Source organism: Candoia aspera, chromosome 1, assembly GCF_035149785.1.
Source record: "Candoia aspera isolate rCanAsp1 chromosome 1, rCanAsp1.hap2, whole genome shotgun sequence".
Lineage (NCBI taxonomy): Eukaryota > Metazoa > Chordata > Lepidosauria > Squamata > Boidae > Candoia > Candoia aspera.
The window spans coordinates 336,351,721-336,376,977 of NC_086153.1; the positions used below are offsets into that span (position 1 = coordinate 336,351,721).

Here is a 25,257-nt window from a genome sequence, read left to right on the forward strand (position 1 = left end):
TTTTTTATTTCTATCCTCCTTCAGTTCATTCGTTTTCCCCTCTCCTTGATCCGGGTTTCCTTTCTCCTCCTCTTTTCCCTCTTATTTTTTGCTTTCCTCCTGATTTTCTCCTTCCTTTCTTCCTTTTGCTTTCCGGACCTTTCGTCATTTCCTCTTTTCACCTTTCCTTCTTCAGTGCATTCTTTTAATTTTCTCCTCCTTCCTTTTCTCCCTCCCCCTCTCTACCCCCATTCACTCATTTCCCCCCCCTTCTTTCCACTAAACCCGCAACTTTAAGAAGGGTGGACTTCAACCCCCAGGATTCCCCCAGCCAGCATGCTGGTTGTGGGAATCCTGGAGGTTGAAGTCCACCCATCTTAAAGCTGCTGAGGTTGAGAGACACTGCTCTGGAGGGTCCGTTCTCTCCCCCCTGCAATTTTAGGAGATGAATAAAAAGGTAGCAAAAGAATTTAGGTTCTTTCTCTGCTCCTGTTCCCAACGATGGGACTTTCGCGGGTGAGGAGCGGGCGGAGGGATTGCATTCAGGAGAGGGGATTTTCCCCTGCTCCCCTTGTGATGCCAGTGCGGCCATCGTGACTACGGGCAGGAACCTTCTTGCCCTCTCAGCATCCCTGATCAAAGCCTTGACTTGTCCTCTCTCATTCCTGCCTGGAAAAGAGGTTGCCGTCCGGTGATTACCGTCCTTGCGTTCCCTGGAGCGCCAAAGTCAATAAATGCGCAAGACCGTCCTTCTAAAACTGGACGTGCGCGGAGAAAAGGAAGGAACTGCTCGCGTCCCTGGGTGGGCTCGAACCACCAACCTTTCGGTTAACAGCCGAACGCGCTAACCGATTGCGCCACAGAGACCAAGCTGCTGTTACTTTTCCTGCCACGGCTCTTAAGGAGGAAGATACCCTACTGGACGGTGAATAATGATTCAAAGGCAGAGGAGGATAAGAATGGTGCAACTTCTCCTGGAACTTCCCTTTCCTTCCTTCCTTTCTTCCTTCCCTCCCTGTTCTCTCTCCCCCTCCCTCCCTTCAAGACGACCAGAATTAAAAACAACAGAAATAATACTAAAATAGCAGCTGAGAACTTCGTCATTTATTTGCTAGATGTATCTCTTGCATTTCCTTAAAGCAGTTTCCATGGGGATCTCCCCAACCAGGTTGGGCTGTGAGGGAGGGACTGGCCCCATATGACCCAGCTCTTGCTGCAGTTGCTGCTAGGATTACTACTGCTATTACTACCACTGTTAGTACTCATAATGTGCAGTGCTCAGGCTTTGTGCTTTCCCAAAAATGGACACACTGCCTCTGATTTAGTAAGTTTCCAATCATTTCTTTGAGCCATGATTGGCTGTGAGTTGGATTCCAGCTGGGCAGGTCCTACAAAGTTGACTCAGGCAGTTTCTCTCAACCTCAGCAACTTTAAGATGTGTGGACTTCAACTCCCAGAATTCCATGCTGGCTGTGAAATTCTGGAAGTTGAAGTCCACACATCTTAAAAGCTGCTGAGATTTAGAAACCCTGGACTAAAGCATGGTCTTGTGACGTTATCTAGGAAGAGTTGGGGCCTGTTAGTCTTGAGGGAGTGGACAGGCCCTTGGAATCATAGGTGCAAACATCCACGCACCTCTGGTTGAGCAAGGCCTCCAAGGAGGGGGTGCAGGACTGGATCCATGCAGTGTTAAATGCATCCTTCAGAGAAGGGATGGTTTCACCAGCTCTGAAAGAGGAGCGGCCCACCCCCTCCTCCAGAAGCCATCACTGAATCCAACTGGCCAATTTTTGTCCTTTTTAGGGAAAGTTGAGGTGTTGGTTTGCAGCTCTACAGGGTCCTAGAGGAAGTGGATCTGGACTCACACTGGGGCCTAGTATGAAGACGGAGCTTGTTGATGACCTTTGGCAGGCTTGGGAGGGGAATGCATCCATCCTGGTCCTTCCTGACCTCTTGGTGCCTTTTGATACCATCTACTGACCAATACCAGCTCCTTCTGAACAGGGTTGGTGGGAGGAACAGTGTGGTAGGGGTTCTCCACCTTCCTCTAGGGCTGGTTCCAGCTGGTGTTGGGGGCAGTGGTCTAACCTTTTGTTGTTGTTGTTGCCTTCAAGTCATTGCTGAACTCTGTTTAGGCTTCCCCCAAAGGGTTAAATTCACCAGGCAATCAACCCAGTTCAAGCAGCATTGAAAGCACCCACACTTTGCAGCAGTCTTTTTCACTTCTTTCCTATTCCTTTGTTTTCAAAATTCTTCTCTACTCCTTTCAATGGATGTTATGGTCTGTGGGAACGACCTTGGGAGACAGGAGGGAGAGCCGCAGACTAAAGAACCATTATGCAAAAGGGATCTCAGCCCACAGAAGCAAAAGGGGCAAGAGTGGGAAGAGTCTCAGAAGGGACCCTCCTGAGTTTTCTGGAAAGTAAAAGTAAAGAAAGGGGGAGATGCTTTCACACTTGTAAGATTCTGTTGCTGTAACCTTACAATAAAGGGAGTGTTAGTACTCATGGTTGGTGCTTCTTGTCTGGACTACCTTGAAGGGCTGACATCAGTCTTGCTAGTCTGAAAGCATTTCTCCTCTCCTTTACTTTTAAGGCAGTCCTCAGTTAACGACCATCCAGTCAGTGACCATTTGAAATTAGGATGGCACTGAACAAGATTTACAGCTGGTTCTCGAAGCTGTGGCTGTTGCATCATCCTGCGGTCAGGCAATCACCATTTGCGACTTTCACTGCCGGCTTCCGACAAGCTCAAGCCAGCAGGAGATTGCAAATGGCGATCACGTGACATCCCGCCTAACTGGAAAGTCAGTGCGGTCACATGATCTTGTGCTTTATGACTGTGTCGCTTAGCAATGGAGGTCCCAGTCCCAAATACCGTTGTTCACCAAGGACTACTGTACCAGGGAGGGTCTCTTCTGAGATGCTTCCCATGTCCCCATTTCTTCTGTGCACCGAGATACCTTTTGCATGACAGTTGTCTAGTCTGCAACTCTCCCTCCTGTCTCCCAAGGTCATTCCCACAGTCCATTACAACAGAAGACAACCCTCTGGACCAACTGTCAGGTAATTATTGAGAGGAAATGTTCTGGTAGCTTCCGGCTGCCCATAACTGAGCAGTTGCCAATTTACTTCCAGCATCCTTGCAAGTTTGTATACTGTTTAAAGCAGTGTTTCTCAACCGTGACAACTTGAAGAGGTGTGGACTTCAACTCCCAGTATTCTCCAGCCAGCATGGCTGGCTGGGGAATTCTGGGTGTTGAAGTCCACACCTCTTCAAGCTGCCAAGGTTGAGAAACACTGCTTTAAAGACAGCCTTTGGATCTTTTAAACAAATGCCTATTAATACATTCAGGGAGTTGGTGGCTCTACAAAGTACTTCTGAGGACTGATCTTAAGGAGATACCACACCACAATGTGAAGCATTGGAAGCTAGTTTATTTTTTTCCAAAATTAAAAAAAAATTCCAAGTTGCAGAGTGAGAGGTCATAAGAATGTGGGTGCATGGAACAGTCAATAAAAATGGAGATCACTGAATTTCATCAGCATTCACACACACACACACACACACACACACACACCCCAAATCAACACAGAATTACAAGAAAATACTATACGGTAGGATAAATGTTGTGTTGCAGAATCTCTTGGTTGATGATGTAAGCAGATGTATAAAAGTGAAGAGCAATTGATTTTAGACAACAATGTATATGCACAGATATTGTATTTTTTAGACAGCACAGTTCAGAATTAAGGATACGCAAAACATATGAGATCAAAAAAGGCTATCCTAACCATCACTCAATACTCCAAGCTTGAAATGAGACTGTTCTGAGGTTGGAAAAGTATCAGTACACTTCTGTAAGACTGAAACAGCTGTTCTGGACTAAAACGGGGTTTTCTGACCTCAAAACGCATGTTCTAGGCTCAAAAAAGTTTGAATTCATAACATTTTGTACATTGCTATGCGCACACTTCAAAAATGAATCAGAGGTGCTTCAGACACTGGTGAGGGCAGCAGCTTCCTGCTGCTCACTAAAGCAATGTATATTTTTTCCCAGGCTTCTATGCCAGCCTGAAACATGTGGCATCTTTAAGAGCTGCATTAGGATGCGGCTGACTTCATGAACCAACTCATAAAAGGAACCGTATCTTTTTTCAGGCTTGTGCAGAAGCCTGAAAAAAGGATGCAGCTGCTTTAATGAGCAGTAGAGAGAGGCTGCACTCGCCCAAGTCCCAAAGCCCTTCTGAATGAGTCTGGAAGTATGCACAGCCCTACAATTCAGCCTCAGTACAGACTGAATGAATCCCAGCTACCCCCAATAGCTGAAGAAAGGGAGAGAGCAGAGTTTGCAGTATGTACATGCCTGTTGCTTTTGCTTCTGGTGAAATAGGTACGGGAGCTGTTTCAAAGGCCGTTCAGAGGCAACAGTGGGCCAAACAATCTGATCATGTATTCCTTAAGGAAAATAAATCCCAGCTCAAACCACAATCAAGTCTATTAAGAGCCACTATCCGTTAATATACATTTCAAAGTGTCTTTTAAACTGGAGGCAGCTCTCTATGTAGCTGAGATTTCTTTTGCCAGGCCAAATGAAATTCAGTTTCTTCTAAATGAAGGGGGGGGGGAGAGGAAACGATACAGCAGGAATTATCTATTCCTCCCAAAGCATATTTCATAGATATCTATGTCATACTCATCTATATGTTAAAAAAATAAACTTAATACTCTGTACAAAACCATGGTGTTTAGTCTCCTTACAGACCCACTCCCTAAATGGACGGAAAGAAAACTTCAGGGTTCATCTTCTGCAAACAGCTCCTTGCTTTGTTGGTCCCGTTTTTGCTTCTCCTCTTGAATTTCTTGTTCAAATTGGTCTCTCTCCCTGAAGGATTAAAAAAAAAAAAGTAGCAAGCAAAGAAAACAAACCTCTAGTAATGCCGGGGAAGCTGAGAACCCGAGAAATGTTTTATTCCCTTTTCTTTTTAAAGAATAAAGTTCAAGACCAGGTGTGTTGCCTTCAGCCATCAATGCTGAACTTCACATTTTCTTCGTTATGTGGCCAGGCTTCTATAAGCCTTTGTCAACATGTTATAGTTTTATTGTTGTTCAATGTATGCATCTGAAATGCCCAAAGCAATTTTTTTTTATGGGGCAGAATAAAAATGCCATAAATACACGATAGCTGTCTTGTGAGAGTTTACTAGATCGGTGTGATACCGCCAGATGTTCTGTGAACTGTGAAGTTTGGAGGGAGAACGGCTATGCATGGAGTAAAGGTCCTTAGAAAAAATAGCTGCTACAACCTCAAAGCTGCAATATTCCAGATGCCATGTTTCCAGAGTGGGGAGAAAGATGCAAATAAAATAGCCCTCCCCAACCTGGCCCACTCTAAGAGGAATACAGGTAGTCCTCGGTTAAGGTCTATTCTTTTAGCAACTGTTCAAAGTTACGAATGACGCTGAACAAGGAGACTTACAGCCAGTCCTCAAAGTTGCGGCCATCGCAGCGTCCCTGTGGTCACATGATTGCAATTCGGGCATTTGGCAACCAGCTCACAATTACAACGGTCGCACCATCCCGCGGTCATGTGATTGCCATCTGGAACCTTCACTGCTGGCTTCCCAAAAGCGAAGTCAATGCGGAAGCTGACAGGAGGTCGCAAATGGCGACCACGTGATGTCACACCTAATGACTGTGTGGGATCCACCTAACGACAGCAGCCAGAAGTGCCATCACTAAGCAGCACGGTCCTGTGACATCATGCTTTATGACCACGTCACTTAGTGACAGAATTCCCAGTCCTAATTACCACCATTAACCGAGGACTACCTGTACTGGCTTGAAGGCATTCCTTTTTGGTGGGAGTGTGGCACACTTTGCTCTCAAAGGCATATGTCTTCCCTCCCTTGCTGTTGGCTTTCGCTGGGTGGTTGGACCAATTTTGCTTTTGAATCTTAGCAGCGGTGCTGGGTTTGGCTGGGATATTTTTGTGGGTTTGTGGATGAATGATTATGATTCTTTTATTATTGTATTTTATGTACGCAGACTGTCCAGAATCTAGGGATAGGGGTGAGATATATAAAAAATATTATTCTGGAATTCCTAGCCACCATCTTCATGCTGGTTGGGGATCCTGGAAATTGCAGTCCCTACCTGTCTGGAGATACCAGCTGTAGGATAGCTGGAGAGAAGTGTCACCCCTGCATAATGTCACCGGTGCACAAGAGGCACTGTTGTGAGATAGGCAGACACACAAACACACAGACACATATATGCGAAGGAGGGAGGAAGGGTCGATACCTTTGGCTCACTGGTGGTCCCTTGATGTACTTTTCTTCTGCTGTCTTGTAGTCAACCTGATCCACAGCAGATATTGCATAGATGATGGCCTGGAGACAAAAAAAAAGGGGCACAGTTTAGAGGGCATGTTTGTCAACATGTTTGCTGTTCTGGAATAGGAATAGGAAGAGAAGGGCTGCAACTTAGGGCAGAACAGGAAGCTCTAGATTCATTTCCTGGTGTCTCCAAGTACGGATGGGAAAAATTTCTACCTGCAACCGTGGAGGGCTGCAGTCAGCTATTCTGGGCAAATACAACCAGAGGGGCCAAGCTTTATATGAGGAGTGACCCAGGACAGAGCGAATGATTAACTTTCCCTCCCTCCATTTCACTTACTTCTGGAAAGAGGACTTCCAGGACAATTTTGGCACTGTCCCTGTTTTTAAGCGGCAGCTTCTTGGCTCCCACTTCCTGGTAAACTTTCTTTAAGTAGTTGAGCACAAGATCCTGCTGATAATCATCCTCCAGGTAGGTCTCGAGGATCAAATACTGGGGTGTTTCGAGGGACTTTCTCAGCCAGCGCGACTGTTTCTTGCTCTTCAGAATGGAGCGAAGGTGCTCATCAGCTCCTTTGGCATTCACAATGAACTCCACAATCCGCTTGTTCGCTCGGTCTCTGGCTGCCCGTGTCCGGTCAGGGAGAATTTTCTTGGCCTGCTTTGGGGGTGTCTTGGTGAGAAATCCCTCGCTGTCCAACTCCTCCATCTGGGGAAAGTTCATCTGGGACAAGTTATGGGCTTTTCGAACTGGATAGCCTGGGAAAAAGGAAACCAGGATCTTTTCTCAAAACCAGACCAGCATCTAAAACAGGTTTTCTCAACCAGGGTCCCATGGCACCCTCGGGTTCCGCGAGAGGTCACTAGGGCTTCCCTGGGAGATCACGATTTATTTAAAAAATTATTTCCAATTCCAGCAACTTCACATTAAAGAGGTAAGTTTCATTCTTTATTCGTAGTTTAAGAACACTGTTAGTGCATGTAGACAGGCCTACCCATGAAACTGTTTGAGCCTGAAGGCGCAGGGGTTCCCCGAGGCCTGAAAAATATTTCAAGGGTTCCTGCAGGGTCAAAAGGCTGAGAAAGGCTAATCTAAAAGGTTGCCTGATGCCTATTCTCTCCCTGTCACACAACTAATATAGCATACAGGCAACACAGTGAGTATCAGAATGCCAGTGTGTGTAGGAGTTGAAGGGCTGGGCAATATTAATGACATCAAAACAGTTTTAGCGAGAAGGAATTCTGAGATGGTCCCTGTCATGAGTAAGGATGGCGAGCAGGAAGGGGCTCCCATCCAGGCTGTAAAGCGCATGCGTAGCACTGAGGAATTAGGTAGCCATTCCAAGAGACACAGATCGGGCCCGCCTTAACCTTTGGGGTTTATATGGCTGGGTTTTTCCCACGCTTCTTCAGTTTGTTAGGATTTCCTGTTATGTAGCAGTAATAAAACACTAGAGACCTATTCCTTGTCTCAGCGTGGTTCCTGGCTGTTAGGACAGTCCCGCTGACTTTAAGCTGTTTTCGTTTTGTTATAGAACGTGCACCACCCTCTTCCAAAGACTGGGGTCTTAAGACAGAAAATGAAGCTTACTCACTCATATCATCAGCACAGTATTCCAAGAAGGACCCCACAAATGAGTGGCAACCTAGGAGGTCAGAGAATAATGCTCACATTGGGGATAGACGGGCATGTGCAGAGGCCGTCCTGGTGGACCTTGGACGAGGGCCCCCGAGATTCTAAAACTGATGATCAAGTTGTTATTTTATTTACTATCACCCAAAGAGAAAATTATTGAATACGGGACTAGACGACAGCATTTAAATTCAATTTAAATGTAAATCAAATAACACTTATTTTTTATTTTTATTAGATTTACAGTATATCCCACCTTTATCTTATCAACTCAAAATATCTGAGTTTATCTACTCAATGTTAATAAAATAAGGCTCCTGCCTGCTATTTTACCCATAACAACAACCCTTTGAGGTGGATTGGGCTAAAAGAGAGAGCAGGACTGGCCCAAAGTCCCGCAGCCAGCTTCCATGTCTAAGGCAGGACTAGAACTCATGGTCTCCCAGTTTCTAGCCTGGTACCTTTAACCACTACAGGTAGTCCTCAAGTTATGACCACAACTGGGACTGGAACTTCCGCTGCTAAGCAAGGCGGTTGTTAAGTGAATCACACCTGATTTTACAACCTTTTTTGCTGCAGTCATTAAGCAAATCTGGCTTCCCCTATTGACTTTGCTTGTCAGAAGCCAGGTAGGAAGGTCACAAATGGTGATCGTGTGACCCCGGGACACTGCAACCATCATAAATACGTGCCAGTTGCCAACTGCCTGAATTCTAATCACGTGACTGCGGGGATGCTGTGACGGTTGTAAGTGTGAGGACTGATTGTAAGCCACTTTTTTCAGCACCACCGTTAACTTCGAACAGTCGCTAAATGAATGGTCTTAAGCTGAGGACTATCTGTACACCAAACTGGCTTTCTTTTTCTCTTAGCCTCACCGATTATCTTTTGCGGGAGGAGGGCATGGAAAATGTCAAACCAGCCTGACAAAAAGTTTTTATGAGACTCGGCCTCTGCCACCACCTTCTAAAAAGTAGACCGGATAGGAGTTTGAAGTGAAAATAAGATGATGCAAGGGATGGTGGGGAAGGAATGGAAGAGAGATCACAGATATAAACCATCAAGAAACAGAGGATGGTTCAGTTGGTAGATTATCCCTTAAACAGCAGCTTAGCCCAGGCGACAAAGAACCTGGGAAGAAGCATTTCAGATATGCCCCAATGAGCTCACTCTAAGTGGGGCTGGGACATTTCTCTTGTACTTTCCAAGATTCTGTATTAATCCCAGATGAATGTTAAAGGGACCTCATTGAACTCTCCGTGGTTCTTGCCTTGGTCTTGCCCAGCTGCATGGCTTGATACATGTACATGTGTCAGAGAATTCTAGACACCATTTGTAGCTCACACATCATCACAGAAATGGCATCGGTTGCTTGCGTGGAAGAGGGGGAAGATATCAATACCTGGCAACGCAAATGGGGGAGGCTGGACTGAAAACGAGGTGGGCCAAACCTCTCCAGGGCTTTGCCTACTTTATCCCCCTCAAAACAACTCCCTGAAAAATGATCTAGGAATTTGGGCCAGCGTCCTCTACTGGTAATGTCCCCAGATCACCTGAGAACCAATTTTTTAAAAGTGAAATTCAGGCCCTGAACAACAACAACAACAAAAAAACTGCCGACACGTGCTGTAACGTGGTCCTCCTGAAGGTACAAAATTGCAGACCAATTTCTCTGGCCTTCCGTACAGGCGGGGAAGCCATCCCACTGTTTCTGACCTGGAAGTTTACTAATGTCATTGAGTGTTTTTCTATCTCAGTAGCATGGCCAGCGGAACAGGTCTGAAAAGAAGAGCTGAAGGAGGTGATGGGATAATAACTGAAGAAGAAACAGGGTCTGGAAAGAGAGAGTTCAAGGAAAAGAAGAAGGAAAAAACAGCAGGGGAGAAGATTTGTTTTCTTCATTCTGTCCCCTAAACTGAGAGAGGCTACGTGGTGCAGAATGCCCAGCTGAAAAATGCAGAGAAGTGGACAAAGCTGCAGAAAGTTCACCCACTCTTAAACCCAGGATGGGAACTACAGAGTTCCTTGTGCCTTTCAGCTTACCTACTCTAATTCTGTAATCCGCAATCAAGCTGATGCACCAGTTGATGTCATGATTATAGCCCTCTCTGGCTTTGTCCTACGAAGAAGAAGAAGACAGGCAAACAGGCCCTGCTCGTAGAATAGGGCAATGGTGTCTTTCCAGCACCTTCAGAAGGGCACGGGGGCATTTTTTAATGGAAGCGTTACTCACTATCAGCATCTGTTTCTCTTTGCAGTCAAAGTGCTTTAGGCTTTTCAGGGACGTGGAGAACCTGCATCAAGAAGGGAGAGAAGGAGACATCTCAGCCTGCCAGAGGAATGATTTTCCAGCCTCCTTTGATGTCTAGAACCATGAAAGTGGATAATCTTCCGGTTGGGGAATTCTGGGAGTTGTAGGCGCAATTCCATCTCCTCCTTTGGGGCTAGAACTTGGAGTGTGTGTGCGTGCGTGTGTGCGTGTGCATGTTCCCAATAGAAACGGAAATTTCCATTACGTTTTAATGACTTTTAAGGTCATTTCAGCACTAGGGACTTATTGCAACTACAGAGCATCAACCAGCCATTGCTGAAGTGATACAAAGCCTGTCTGCATCACCGGTATTTTGGCGCAACAATGGTTGGAAGAGTTAATGTAACCTTAAAATAAAGCAGAGCTGGTACTTCTGGGTGTGCTTCTTGTCTGGACTGCCTCGCAAGGCTGACATCTCTGCTAAAACTGAAGATGGCAAGGCATGCCCACATGCTAACATGCCAACCAGCCCCCCAAGAGACATTCCTAGATGCCTGACCTAGGTATGTTTAAAAAAAAAAGAAAAGAAATCCTGATCTCACATGCAAATTCAAACATACTGCAAAATTGAAGTAGGGTCCTGGATGTAGGAGCTGCTGGGCAAGATGATGCTGTAGCCAATCCCTGTTTTAAACCCATGTATGCCCCTATGTTTGTGGATATAAGGAGGCTTCCCTGTGGGAAATTTATTTCGAGTGTCAAATCACAGAACTGTAAATATAAAGAAAGATGACTACAGTTTCTCATGTATTCAAGACATTACCATAAGGCATGCAGAGGCCTAGAGGAGGTCAAGAGGATTCATTCCAAATCAGGATCCTGAAATGTTCCCAGGACTCTTCCTACTGTAAGATTTACTTCCAGGAAGACCAACCTGACTCTGGAACATTCAGTTCTGGAGAAATACAGGTAGACCTCAACTTACGACTGTTCGTTTAACAACGCTCCAAAGTTACAATGGCCTCGGAATGGGTGCTTTACAACCTGTAAACTTCCAAGCATCGCAAAATGTCGCACCACCTCCCTGCGGTCACACGATTGCATTTTGGGTGCTTGGCTACCAGCTTGCATCTATGACTGGTTGCAGTGTCCCATGGTCACATGATCATGTTTTGCGACTTTTTTGCCATATTCCGGCAAAAAATGACCATTAGGGAACCCGGATTCACTTTAACAACTACAGTGATTTGCTTAATGACCCGTGATTCACTTAACAACTCACCATAAGATTGGGTCTGGTCACTTGGTGACTCAACTTACGACGTAACAACTTACAATGGAAATTCTGGTCCCAATTGCGGTCGTAAATCGAGGACTACCTGTATGGGAAACTTCCAGGAAGTGGATCACTCTGGTTTCCACATAGCTACTACACTCTATGCATCCCAATCCATTTTTACGCATGCAAAACAGGCAGAGCCTTTTTTGCTCATCTATTGGGAGAGCCCATTTTCTACAGAAGAAGCAGGAAGCCTTGTTTTGAACAAGGGAATAACTCAGCCAACAGCAGAAGGGGCCAGAAAGTGGCTTATCAATAAATAAAACCAAAAACGAAAGGAGGGGAGGGGAGCTCTACATCAGGGAGTTTAAATAGATTTATTTACCCCTTGGATTTCTTGGCGTCCATGCATTTCTCTATGAGCAGCACACTGGCTTTCTTAGCTTTCCGATTTACCTTTTTCACCTGCCAGAAGACAAGCAGAAGAGCTGAGTGCAATCAATGAATCTGTTCAAAACGGCAAGTGTGCAAGGCTGGTTGGACTGCTACATCTCTGCAGCTGGCCCCTTTGCAGATGGAGGGCAGGACATTATGGCCAAGATCATCCCCATGTGAGCACAATTAATTAAAAGGAGACACATACTTCTACTGTTGTTACTTCGTTTTTTTTTAATCGCAACTTTCTACCTCAAGGGTGCTCCAGGCCAGTGTTTCTCAACCCGAACAACTTTAAGATGTACGGACTTCAACTCCCACAATTCCGGGTGTGGAAGTCCATGCACTTTATGGCTGGCTGGGGAATTCTGGCCAGTTCCCTGCCCTGTGGACATTTGTATTACCAGGTTCCCAGTGTTACTACTAGGAAAGGGAAGATGCAATAAAACTGTGGCTATTATATGGTTGCTAGGAGTTGAAAACAACTTGATGGCACATAAGCAATCAATCAATTATAGGACTGAGAAAACAACTCCTGGAGAAAGATCTGATCAAAGTAATATCTTTAAATATAATTAGGAACGTCTACTGAGAATTCGACAACCAGGAAGCTGTCCAATGACACAGACCCTGCCAAAGAATTCCATAGTGGAAACTACAGAACGATTGAATTACTGCCCACGTTTTAATATAATGCACATTTAGAGGATTTGATTGAGCAGAGAGATTTCTATCAAGATGACAGGATACACCCCCAGGTATCCTTGGGAGTAAGGTGGGAACATGTACATGCATCATACTTAGTAAAATAAACCATTTAATTTAGAACTTTTGTATGGCACATTCCAAGCATTTGGGCCAGGGAGATAGACCAGCCCAACTGACAGCTTTGCTTGACCATTTTTTTTGCTGATTGAAAATGGAACAATTTTTAGATTCTGGGTGTAGGTTGCACCATTATTATTTTGGATGCTTATTTTGTAAATTCTGGGAGGGGTGGTGCTTGTTTTCCACCCTCTGCGCGCTGCCTAGAGTCACTACTGCAAGATGGGCAGCCATATAAATTGTTTAAACGAGTAAACAAATAATTAAAACTCTCACCACAGCTGGCCAATATGGGTATCTTGGGAGCTTGCTCCAAACCAGCATCCCCACTTCGAAAGAACAAGGCTCTAGAGTATACAGAGTTTGGAGAAAGGATTAAAACTGGAAACACTCTCTTGTGGAAAATTCTGGGTAAAACTTCAACTCTGCTGTTGTTTCGCCCGACATTACAGGATTGTATGGGGAGCCCAATCTTTCCTTGCCTGCCCCCCTCCACCGCCTTGTTTCCTCAATGTATCTTCCACCTTTATCTTTCCTACTAGGGCAGTGTTTCCCAACCTTAGTAACTTCCAGTGTGTGGACTTCAATTCCCAGAATTATCAATGGCCACACTGACTGTGGAATTCTGGGTTTTGAAGTCCACACACCTGGAAATTGCCATGGTTGGGAAACACTGCGTTAAGGGAAGGTGTCAATGCTAGGTCAGCTTTTCTTAACGCTTTACTCTGAAGGCACCCTTGATTAAACATTATTAGATCTATAGCAAGTGTTGTGCACACTACCAAATTAATATAAATATAAATATATATATTCTATGACGACTTCTAGTGATCTCTCGTGGAACCCTGGAGTTCCATGAAACTCCAGTTGAGAAAGGCTGTGCTAGAGTAACAAGGCAATGCCTTTGGATGAAACCATCTTCCTAGAAGGACTTCCAATCCAGGTAGTCCTCGTTTAGCGACTGCCTCATTTAGTGACCATTCACAGTTATGACAGTGATGAAAAAGTAATTTTGTGACCAATCCTCACATTTACGACCTTTGCAGGTCTGTAAAGCAAAGGAAAGCTGCAGTAAGATCATAAGAACAGTTGCGATTTCATTTAGAGACTGCTTTGCTTAATGACCAAGTTGCTGGTCCCAACTGTGGTCACTAAACGAGGACTACCTATACACATTCTGAGGAATCCCAGAAAAGCTTGAAGGGACATGAGGTTGAAAAGGTGGACTGCACTGGGAGCTAAGCATCCATACAAAGATTTCAGTAAGGTGGGTTTCCAAAAAGTGGGTTTCTCTCTCTTTGCCCATTCTCACTCTAGGGCAGAGACTGGGGAAAAAAATGTGTGCACATTGACACATTGTTGTGTCATTATTGTGGGTTTCAATTTTTACATTATTGTGGGTTTCAATTTTTAAAACAAATTTGCTGCCTTCGAGTCAGTCTTGACTCCTGGCAACTGCCTGGACAAGTCCATGCCGTTTTCTTGGCTAGATTTTTGGAAGCGGTTTGCCATCGCCGCCTCCTCCTTCAGGCTGAGAGAGAGAGGGACTGGCCCAAGGTCACCCAGCTGGCTTTGGGCTGAAGGCAGGACTAGCACTCATGGCCTCCTGGTTTCTAGCCTGGTGCCTTCACCACTACACCAGACTGGCTCTTTTGTTTCAAAACAGGCTGTGTTTACAGCAGTTCCAGTCCTACACATCTGTAGAATGCTCGTTTGGGGGACAATGATGCTAAAGAGCCCAGGGCTTACTACCCAAGGAACTGCCCTAAGACCTGCCCAGGCAGAAATCCTGCTTATTCTACCATCGCTGCAAGTGACTGAGGAGGAGTATCTACAAGGAGGGTAAAATAGCCATAATGGCAACTGTGCCCCAGTGATCAAAGCGACACCCCCTTTTTAACCTATGTTGTAAGCAGAGGAGGCAGGGCCTTCTTGGAATGGCCCCAAGCCTCGGTCAACCATCTTTGTGGAGATCTGCCCTCTGCCAAATCCAAGACACTGTAATTCCTACCAGGCATTACAGGTAGTCCTCAACTTATGACCATTTGTCTAGTGACCGTTTGAAATTATTATGGCATTGAAAAAAGTGACTTATGACCGGTCCTCACACTTACAACCATCACAGCGTACCTGTAGTCACATGATCAAAATCCAGGCGCTTGGCAAACGTTGTGTATTTACGACAGTTGCAGTGTCCCGGGGTCATGTGATCACCATTTGCAAACTTCCCAGTTAGCTTCCAACAAGCAAAGTCAATGGGGGAAGCCAGATTCGCTTAATGACCATGTGATTCATTTAACAACCAGGGTGATTCATAAAATTGGATGTGACTCACTTAATGACCACCTTGCTTAGTGACAGAAGTTCCAGTCCCAATCATGGTTGTAAGTTGAGGACTACCTGTATAGGGTTTAGTTCAGCCATTGCTTATTTTTTAAGGGACATACAATATTTGGACATACAATATTTTGAAGAAAACAGCAGAGGAAAAGTATTAACTACCTTTATACAAGAGGATGCTAGGTAATTCCTCCTCTTCCTCTTCATCCTTTGAATCTGGGCTTAAGCTGACTTTTCTGACAGGACTCAGCTGCAGTGAAAGATCAGATGCCTGATCTGCTAATGAAGGAATACCGTGCTGATTTCAGTGTTACACATACGATATTGAAATTCGCACCGCCAAGTCTCAATGATAGGCCAGGAGAGGCAGCACAGTGAGGGAACAATCCAGTTTTACCTTTTAAACCAGACATTTCATATCTGCCTGGGCTTTGCTCTAGCTGCCCCCACAATCTACAGGAAGAATGTTGGGCAGAGTAAAATATTTTTCAAAGCCCCCGAATATTGGGATTGAGATAAGACAGCACAAACATCTAGGCAAAAGGGATTTTTCTTGGCATGTTGCCTCCCCCATTCCCTCAATATTTATCCTAGGTTTTTGAAGTATACTGTGTTATCAGTGTTTCTCAACCGTAGCAACTTTAAGATGTGTGGCCTTCAACTCCCAGAATTTCCCCGCTAGCATGGTGACTGGGGAATTCTGGGAGTTGAAGTCCACACATCTTAGAGTTGCCAAGGTTGAAAAACACTGGCATACATAATTGTGTACAAGCCCATCCGCGGATAAGCCAACCCTTGAAATTTTTGTATGTTTTTATTTTCACAATTGGCTTATCCATGGGTTGCACATTTTGATGGAATTTTGGTTAAAAATTTGAGGGTCACTTTATCTGCACATGGGCTTATCCGCAAATATATATGGGATATACAAGCATTTTAAGAAATCTGAGGGAAAAACCTACCAAATGTAGCCGTAGATAAGCCCATCCATGGATAACATTTTGGGTGTATTTTGGTACCTAAAATTCTCAGCTTATACACAAGTATATACAGTAATTAAGATTATATTCTTGCTTTTTTCCCCCTCTTACAAGAAATCCATTCCATTTCATGGGTGCTTGTCACCCTAATTTATTTGGTAAATAAAAATCAAATATAACTATTTTTACTTACATATTCTCCCCAATGTTTAGAAAGCAGATGTTTTTGTATGGGTTATTTCAAACAAAAACAAACTCCATAATCCGGTATACAGTAGACTATATTAAGATAACTTTTTGTTCCAGTTTGAATATTTGAATTTCTTATACCAAGTAAACTCTATACTCGGTGGAAGCTAGCAAAACTGTAGCCTATGAAAGACAGATACAGGACTGTTGTGGTTAACAAGGACAGAGATTTTGGGGGGGGAATGGAAATTTGGGAAAAAATTAAAATATATGCTATATTCGTTTTGATACCACTCTTTGCTCTGTTGTTTTAAAAGCATCAGTACAATGTGTACTAAATGTGTAATTTAGATATCACTGGGCTTGGGAGGTTTATTACATGTAAAAGTATAATTTAGCCATATAATAATTACATTAACTGAATTTAGTTCAAAACAATTAATTATTGTTACAAATGGAGCTACAAGCTGGGGAAGTCTAAGAAATCTAGGCTCTCTCTTCATCTGTCAGTTTGACAAGTTGGAAAAAAAATGAAGCTGAAAACAGAATTATAAAACAAAGAGGTTGGCCTCAGAGTCATCCACACGCTCATCTTTTCAGGCAAAGCAGCTGAGGAAAAGGGCAGTTTTTCCAATTTTTCAGAAAAAAGGAAAATGAGGCAAAACATGTTCTCCCCTCCTTTCCCCCCAGGCTCAGGTCCCCCCTTGGCCATGGAGTCAGTCACTCTCAGCCAACCCGCCTTGCAGGGTCATTGTCGCAGGGATATAAGATGCAGCATGCTCCCCTTCTAGACCACCGTGAGCCCTCAGAAGGCAGGATATAAACCTAAAGCAAAAACTGGATGAAGCCCAACTGCGTTTAGTCGTTGCGGCAACCCAGATGGGGTTTCAATTATGGCTTGAAAAATAAGCCACAGGGACTTGCTTTGCGCATCAGACTAAGCCGTAAGTCTCAGTTAGGAAGCCCCAACAGCTGTGAGGTCACACTGCATGCCATGCCAAACCAACGCAAGGTCACCGCAGTTGAAGGCGGCGCATGAACTCCAGCACCACCTGCAGGTCTCCCCAAAATTCAGAATTCCCCCAGCAAGTCTTTTGCACGTGGATGCCATCCTACCTTCGTCTGTAACATCTAGAGTCTGGCAGTGCCCTCCTTCTCCAGCCCTGTCTGGGCTAGGCCCTCCTTTCGGTCCCCAAGGGGCACCTTCCGGAGAAGAGTCCCCATGCCCTCCATGGCTCATGCATCGTGGCCTTTTCAGGGAAGGCCCCCCAGCTGCCAGGGTTTGCTCTTGCAAGTGTGGGGAGCACCTGGTGCCGCTGGAGGTCTTTGGGCGTCTCCTCGGTTGTGGTGCCTCTTGCTCAGCTGGGAGAGCATCCGTTGGCAGGGATGAAAAGCCTTCAGCAAGGGGGGCCAGCAAATTCCTCCGCAGCCTTGGGGCAGCCCTGGCTCTTCCCTTTGCTGGTGGGAACCTGGGGCAACGCTTGCGAGAAGTAGAGGCCGGGGTGCTGGTTCTTGCTGGCTGGGCCAAAGGCGCCTCCTCACTGGCTGGGCCTCCCACCTGCCGGTGCCCCTTGGAGGCCCGGGGAGACCTCTGGAAGTGCTGGGATGGTGATGTGAGTTCTTCTGAGATGTTTGGCTTCGGGGCGTTCAAATCTCTGTGACTCTGCCAGGCCGGCTCCCTGCCACTTGGAAGGCCTCCTGATGCAGACGAGGGAGGCTTGCGGGCAGACGGGCTCTCAGTTCCTGACCCCAAAGGTCCTGACAACGTGGCTGGAGAACCTGGAGGGGCCTGGCCTGCCTTAGCCATCCTCTTTGTCCCACGGGGGCTTCTTTGGGGAGAAAGCCCTTGCTGGGGGGCTGAGGATCGCTCTTGCTGTCCTTCCCTGGTTGACGCCTCCCCACTGCTTTGCCTAAGAGAGCCAGGTCCTCTGTGGGCTGCCTCTTCCTTCAATTTCTCCAGCACTTCCCTCAAGGCGCACCGGTAAGTCAGCTCTTCCACCACTTTGGAGGTTTCCTTGCTTGGACCTGGGAAGGGAGTCACCAGTGATCAGCGGGTGGTAACTGCACCCAGGCTGGGACGGAGGAAGGAGTCAGTCAAAAGAAGCCACAACCTGCTGTCCATGTTTGGTGTGGCCAGCAATGGTTGACTCCTCCACTCCTTGAGGGCTTTAGCTGGTAGCTGAAGAACTAGTTAAATAGTAGCCCAAAAAGTGCGCACACACTCACGCACGCACGCGTGCACACACACTCACACAGCGATTTCTTAAGTCTGATTGCTTGTAATTGTCACAATTGCCTTGAAATCCATTTTGGACAAAGAAAATGCTTTAAATAACGTCACAAACACACACGTGCGCACGCACACAGACAGGTAGTCCTTGCTTAATGACCACAGTTGGAACCAGAATTTCGGTTGCTAAGTGAAATGGTCATTAAGTGAACCTGACCTCATTTTATGACTTTTGCGGCAGTCGTTAAGCAAATCACCGTGGCCCTTGAATGAACCACGTGGTCATTAAGCAAATCACACAGTTTCCCCATTGATTCTGCTTGCCGGAAGCTGGCCGGGAAGGTTGAAAATGGCGAGAACGTGACCGCAGGATGCTGCGATGTTTGTAAATGCGAACTGGTTGCCAAGCGCCCAAATCGTGATCATGGGGCTGTGGAGACACTGTGACAGTCCTGAGTGCGAGGACTGGTTGCAAGGTGGGTTTTTCAGCACTGTCAGCACTGTCACTAAATGAATGGTCATTAAGCGAGGGCTGTGTTTACCTATCACCTACCTACCTACCTCTGTATGTTTATTTACGTCCAAGATAATTTACAGACAGCTTCCTTTTGCACCTGCCTGTCCCCATCCTTGCAAGGCTCTTCCTTATGTTCCCAAACTGGACAGAGGGAGCAATGACAAGGGGAAAGGTTTTCTCATACCTAGACTGTGGAACTCCCTGCCTCTGGAGAGCAAGTCTGCATCCGCTTGGTTGGCCTTTCACCCACGGGCTAAACCTCCTTCTCTAGGAAAGCATAAAAACTTGCAGTGCTTGCAGAGACGTATTTCCTCGGTATGTGGTGTTCAGTGGCGTTCCCTGCTGTACTGTCCCAACCTTACAACTAATCTTTTCCGTCACCATTTTGAACGTTTTCCTTTTGAATTAACCTTGCACGGGCTTCCACCCTGTCTGGTGCATACAAACTAGCAGGGCGCTCTCTCTCTCTCTCTCTCTCTCAATACATCTACAAGCCTTGGTAACGATGCATCAACCCCATGAAAGCATTCAGAAGACCAAATCCACCCTGCCAGTGATTTACACCGAGGCACTCCATATGGCAGGGGTCCTTACACTGGGAGCAAGTACCTCCGAGGGGGTAATTTGGGCACATCTTGGGGTTAATGGAGCAATTTGTAATTGCCTGTTTGTGAGTCGAGGGTCCGTTTGGGACTGCCGCTGCCGAGATGCTTGTGCACGCCAACAGTCTGGTTGGGTTTCTTTGTGGCGGGAATGACATTATTCCAGACTGGGAACGGGGGCAATTGGGTCAGACAGTTTAAGAGCCCCTGCCCTATGGGAACTCCAGGTCACCTTCCTTTCGTAGCATTTGCCTCGGTTTTGCGAAAATGCCACCGTTCCTGTTGAACGGTCTCACCGCTAAATCCAGATTGGGGGCAACGTGCTTCTGAATCCAGCTGCAAGAAGCAATGAGGGGAGAGCGCTGAGTCTGTCTCGTGGTTGCAAGGAGAGGCAACTGGGGGGCCGCTGGGCCTTACCCTGAACCAGCAGGACTCTTTTATGAGGCATGTAAAATCTTGGCAGATGCGGATACGAATTAGTCTTCTCACATGTACTCAGGCGGCCTATTAAAACTAAATTGGTTTGCCCTCCCCCGGCCCCCAAGCGTGCTCTAAAAACATGGCTCTTCCCTCAGACCTTGGGTTAGCAGGTACAGAGGGGATGTGTGAGATGTTTCTTTGCATCTGTTCCCTCAGAGCAACTGTGGTTTTTAATATTGTGTTGCTTTCCTCAGTTTTTAATTTTGTGAAGCCGCTCAGAGTCATTTTTGGAGTTGGGCGGCCTAGGAAATGGATAAATTAGAGCAAAAAATGCAGGGAGACTTATAAAAAAAAGCACACATGGCCCCTGATTAACTGGTGGAATTTATTGGGCAAAGATAGGGCCCTGCCAGGAATTTGGACAGCTTGACATTATCAAAAATGTATAAAGGGATCTCAGGTCAATGTTGGAAATGTGAAAAACATGAAGGGACATTTTACCATGTATGGTGAAAAAGCCAAGAAATTTTGGATACAAATACACCGATACAAAGGATTTTAAAGATTACAGGTAGTCCTCAACTACGACCACAATTGGGACAGGAATTTCCGCTGCTAAGCAATGTGGTCATAAAACGAGACCGCATTGCTTAGTGACCTCAATCCCAGTAATTCCCCTTGCTGTTGTTAAGTGAATTTTACTGGTTGTTAGCCAAGCACCCACCCCAATCCAAGCCATTCCCGGCTTGGTCCCTCCCAACCCCGAGCCTCAGTAAGGTAAGGGTTAGGTTTTGGGGCTGCTCGCTGCCCTGCAAGGCGGGGGCCCAAAAGGGCATAGACTGTGGGGAGATGGACGGAGCTGAAGTGCCCCTGCAGTCGTAAGTGCGGGCCGGATGCCAAGCGCCCAAATTTTGATCACCTGACCATGGGGTGCTGCAGCAGCTGTAACTTTGGGCACTGGCCATAAGTCACTTTTTTCAGTGCGGTCATAACCTCGAACGGTCACTGAACGAATGGTCGTAAGTCGAGGACTACTTGTAATATTTAAAAAAAAATTATTGGGACTTTTATTGGATATTGAATTTGGAAGATTAGTTTTGTATACGGTAATGGCAGCAAGACTATTATATGCACAAAGATGGAAGAGTGTTGAAATTCCCACAATGGAAGAATGGATCACTAAAATGTCAGAACTAGTGGAAATGGCAACACTGACCTGTTTAGTCAGCGAGAAAACATCAAGTGCTGTTTTAAAAGACTGGAAACCTTTTATGGACTTTTTGTTAAAGGAAGAAAAAAAAACCCAAAATGGTGATTTATGGATTTAACGATTGAAACAGATGAGAATTAAATAAGGGGCTGAAGGGATTTCTGGAAGAGTTAAGAGGGACGGGAGACAATAAGTTTGTTAATATCTGTTGAAGAGAAGGTCGGAAGTCATTATATGGCATAACTTTAGTTTTCTTTTTTTTATCTTTTTGTGCACTTCTTTCTCCATTCCTTTCCTTATATTTTTGTTTAGATTTGCTTTTTACTTTATGCAAAATTCTCAATATCAGTAAGTCAAGTGATCATGATTCAGGTGCTTGGCAACCATTGCGCATTTATGATGCTTGCAGCATCCCGTGGTCATGTGATCGCCATTTTTGACCTTCCCAGCTGGCTTCCTATGAGCAAAATCAATAGGGAACAATGTGATTCGCTTAACGACCATGATGCTTACTTAACAGCAGTGATTTGCTTAACAACTGCCACGAAAATAGTTGTAAGATTGGGTCCACATTCACTTAACAACCACATCGCTTAGTGCCCTAAATTCCAGTCCCAATTGTGGTTGTTAAGTGAGGACTACCGGTACCCCAGTTACCTAGGTGACAATTGGAAAGAAAAAGCTGAACTAAGATGCACCTTAGCCTGATCCAGCAAGGCTATTTTTAGGTCCCTAAATTATTTTCTGGGCCTATCACGACCTGCTTGGCTCTCATCAGCTTATTGTTTTACCCTTAAGCTACCTTTTGTATAATGGTGAATTTGTTATTTTCATAGTTTGGTTGCAGACCAAGCCTTTAAATATATATCTCCCCCAGGCCATTAGGAATGACTTCATAATTTCATCCCTGAGCATGTTCGCATCCCCTTATTTTTCCCTTTCTTTGGGATCAGGCTTTTTATGGATGCAAATCAGTGTTATAAAACAAAAACCACCACTGGAATGTTGGCAAAAGGGGGCACCTAAATACTGTAAAATCAATAGAATTATTTTTTAACAGAGTTTGCCCATCTTCAGCTACTTAGTCTAGCCCAGGGTTTCTCAACCTCAGCAACTTTAAGATGTGTGGACTTCAACTCTCAGAATTCTGGGGAATGCTGGGAGTTGAAGTTCACACATCTTAAAGTTGCTGAGGTTGAGAAACCCTTGTCTAGCCCAAGATTTTTGTGCCTTCTTTTCCTGGACAATTTAGAAAAAATAGACAACATACAAGATTTCATGGCCACAGCAGAACAGACAAAGAAAAGAAAAACTTACCTAACTTATTGGCAATAGCTTCAATGCTTTGTATTGTCGCAGGCACAATATGGTCACAATGTACGGTAACCCTTGAAAAAGGATCGGAGGAAAAAGCAGTATTAAACATTTGGTTCTACATAGTCAGGAATGCTTTAATCCAACAGCCGTGATGTTTTGGATAAATTAGGCCTATTGAGCAAAAGCTATCAACATTGCCACCTTCCCCAACCTAGCATCGTCTGTGATGTGGAGTCCTTGGTGCTCTCTGAGCCTTGTTGTTTTTTTGCAGGCATTTCATTGCCAGGACTCCACAGTTCAACCCTGAGCTACAAATATTCGCTTCGATTGTCTGTGATAGGATTACAACTCCAAGTTTGTCAACATTTTGCCAGCCTGTAAATAGCTGTGACTGTCCCTGTTTATAGCAGAGAACATCCTAAAAGGAATTATTAAAAAAAAAAGAGGAAGGAGTACAGGGCCTGGGGGCTTCAGTGGATTTATTTTCCAAGCCAAAGTCAAACCTACAGGTGAAATAGACGTATAAAAGAGCAATGTAAGAGGCTGCAAATCCTCAGAAACTTAACTGCTTATTCTCAGCAATAATTCTGACCCGAATGGAACTGAGCTTCTCTTTAGGAACAGTACGCCCTCTGGAAGTCCGGCTTCTAGACAAAATCTGGAAGGTGTAAGAAAAAAATATGGATTTTTTTTTAAAAAGGTGCACATCCAAATTCAGAGAGATAGAAATGTTGGTATATAGTTTTCTGCTACAGGAATTAAGTTACTATGGTAACAAATCACTCTGGCAGAGTCAGGTGGTCAAACTTAATTGTCCTCAGGTTTGGGTATGAAAAGGATGACCATATAAGGTAAAGCTGCTGATTGCCTGGAGGAAACTTGCCAAGACTTGCTACAAGCAGGTTCAGTTTCCTTTTTGCAGCCCCTGTTCCAGCAGCCTCTCTCCCAGCTCTGCACATACGAATGCATGAGTTTGTAAACATGTTTACATAAGAAGTTTTTGAGCCTATTCAGCTCTGGATATGGAAACTGTTTATGCTTTCTGTATATACACTTATTTTTATAGAAATGCCTGATGTGTGTTTTTTCTGATCTCTCAGGCCAAACGCTTTCCAGCACACTGAACAAGAACACCTATAGAACTGCAGCAGAGAAAGCGAGAGAGCAGAATGCAGAGCAATGATGTTCAGTTTTTGGTTTTTTAAAATAATTCTAAGAACCCTCAAGGCCAGAAATTCTCCCTTCCAATGTGTATGTGGAAGAGAAGACTTGAAAATTGACAGCCCATCGTGAGAAAAAAAACAAGGAGTAGGGAAGAGAACAGGATACTTTTACCAGATTTGGAATTACAGCTGACATGAGTGGAAATGTAGAAAACAAGGAAATTTGCCTGTGTACACCCATATAATTTTCTTGGCAACAATACAGAAGTGGTTTGCTACAAGCCCCCAAATCTTGGCCAGTGGCAGCAGCTGGTTGGCCTTTGCAGAGTTCTAAGCAGGGTCAGGCCTGGTTCATATTTGGATGGGAGACCACTGGGAAATCCCAGGACTGTAGTCTAATCTTGGAAGCCCAAGAAGTAAATTAGTACATAAAGACAAATAAGTATCCCAGAAAGCAGAGCAGCAAACCACTTAAAGTCGCCAAGAAGGCTATGCAAATGCCTCCATGAAACCACCAAAAGTCACGTTTGACTCAAGGGAATTTTTTCTTTGAATTAAGCCATCACAAACCATGATTATGCTCTGTGGGGTTTGCAGCAGAAGCAGCTGGATGTCTCCAACCTTCCAATGTTATTTACCACTCCTAAATTATGGACAAGTGGACTGAAAGCGACATCTTTCTGATGGGAGGAAGCCTTCTAATGCAACATGATCACCCTTTGCCAAACTGTGGTTGAATAGTTTGCAATCAGAATGAATGAAACCAAAGACCAAATACAGTTCAATTGCCAGCTCACCTCCAATGGGTAAGGTTTTTTTTTTACCCCACCTGGATATGGCCCTTCCCCAAATCTCAAATAACAACTACTTACCTGTGCTGGCCACCGCCGCTTTTTCCACTTGCAAAGGACATACTCTTCATCACTCATCATCGTCCCTGATGGATATTAGCCAGGGATCCAGGTTAAAGGCTTGTTAGCAGGGATGTTCTAATCTACAGTAACAGCAGGATAAATTACTGTGCTCCATGCCATAAAATACTCATCATTGTAGCATCAACAATGATTTCTATCCCACCTTTCTTCTAGATCATGCTCAAGGAGTTCTAGTCATAAAAAACGTTTATTACTTGTTCATCACTGCTATGTGCAGAAAATATTCCCCCATCTTCTCTGCACAACAAACCAGCGAAGGAGGTTAGGCTGCAGAAGAAGTGATTGGCCCGAACCCATCAGCATCAGAATGTCCGGCTGAGCTGGAATGCAGGATCTTAGACCAGAGAAGATAATCTGACTTACCCTTCAATTATATCATGCAACATAAATATTTATTTATTTAATCAAATTTTACACACCACCCATCTCACTGTATAAGCGACTCCGGGTGGCTTACAAATAAAAGGTCATAAAAAACCATTATAAAAAATACAAAAAATACAGAGTTGAGAAAAGCTAAAAGGCAGAGAGAGCATCATCAAGCCAATCAACCAGACATCGTGGTGGTAGACAGGGACCAGAAGATGACGGCAGTGGTGATTGATGTGGCGGTG

General features: G+C 45.0%; 2 protein-coding genes and 1 non-coding gene across 3 annotated transcripts; all 3 read right to left on the minus strand.

Moving 5' to 3' along the window:
- Positions 1-772: 772 nt before the first annotated feature.
- TRNAN-GUU (transfer RNA asparagine (anticodon GUU)) lies at positions 773-846 on the minus strand. Its single transcript has one exon. It is a non-coding gene; the product is annotated as a tRNA-Asn (tRNA).
- A 2,550-nt stretch (positions 847-3,396) lies between these two features.
- PWWP3A (PWWP domain containing 3A, DNA repair factor) lies at positions 3,397-15,614 on the minus strand. Its single transcript, XM_063290859.1, has 9 exons — positions 15,243-15,614; positions 13,017-13,087; positions 11,866-11,945; positions 10,184-10,244; positions 9,994-10,069; positions 7,913-7,963; positions 6,658-7,076; positions 6,283-6,371; positions 3,397-4,864 (listed from the first exon to the last, which is right to left on the minus strand). Exons 2-9 carry the CDS (start codon positions 13,062-13,064, stop codon positions 4,774-4,776), a joined length of 915 nt encoding a protein of 304 aa, XP_063146929.1. The 5' UTR covers positions 13,065-13,087; positions 15,243-15,614; the 3' UTR covers positions 3,397-4,773.
- Positions 15,615-17,187: 1,573 nt separating this feature from the next.
- Positions 17,188-24,698, minus strand: LOC134490874 (PWWP domain-containing DNA repair factor 3A-like). Its single transcript, XM_063294230.1, has 4 exons — positions 24,581-24,698; positions 23,112-23,203; positions 22,546-22,616; positions 17,188-18,274 (listed from the first exon to the last, which is right to left on the minus strand). Exons 1-4 carry the CDS (start codon positions 24,638-24,640, stop codon positions 17,205-17,207), a joined length of 1,293 nt encoding a protein of 430 aa, XP_063150300.1. The 5' UTR covers positions 24,641-24,698; the 3' UTR covers positions 17,188-17,204.
- Positions 24,699-25,257: the final 559 nt, after the last annotated feature.

Excerpts from the sequence above, each read along its gene's own strand:
- PWWP3A (XM_063290859.1), bottom strand. The coding sequence starts at position 13,064 with ATGCTGGTTTGGAGCAAGCTCCCAAGATACCCATATTGGCCAGCTGTG. Across the intron at positions 11,946-13,016 it reads ACCCATATTGGCCAGCTGTG|GTGAAAAAGGTAAATCGGAA; the intron begins GTGAGAGTTTTA and ends GTCTTCTGGCAG. Across the intron at positions 4,865-6,282 it reads GGACCACCAGTGAGCCAAAG|GGAGAGAGACCAATTTGAAC; the intron begins GTATCGACCCTT and ends TTAATCCTTCAG.
- LOC134490874 (XM_063294230.1), bottom strand. The coding sequence starts at position 24,640 with ATGATGAGTGATGAAGAGTATGTCCTTTGCAAGTGGAAAAAGCGGCGG. Across the intron at positions 23,204-24,580 it reads AGCGGCGGTGGCCAGCACAG|ATTTTGTCTAGAAGCCGGAC; the intron begins GTAAGTAGTTGT and ends TACACCTTCCAG. Across the intron at positions 18,275-22,545 it reads AGCTATTGCCAATAAGTTAG|GTCCAAGCAAGGAAACCTCC; the intron begins GTAAGTTTTTCT and ends CTCCCTTCCCAG.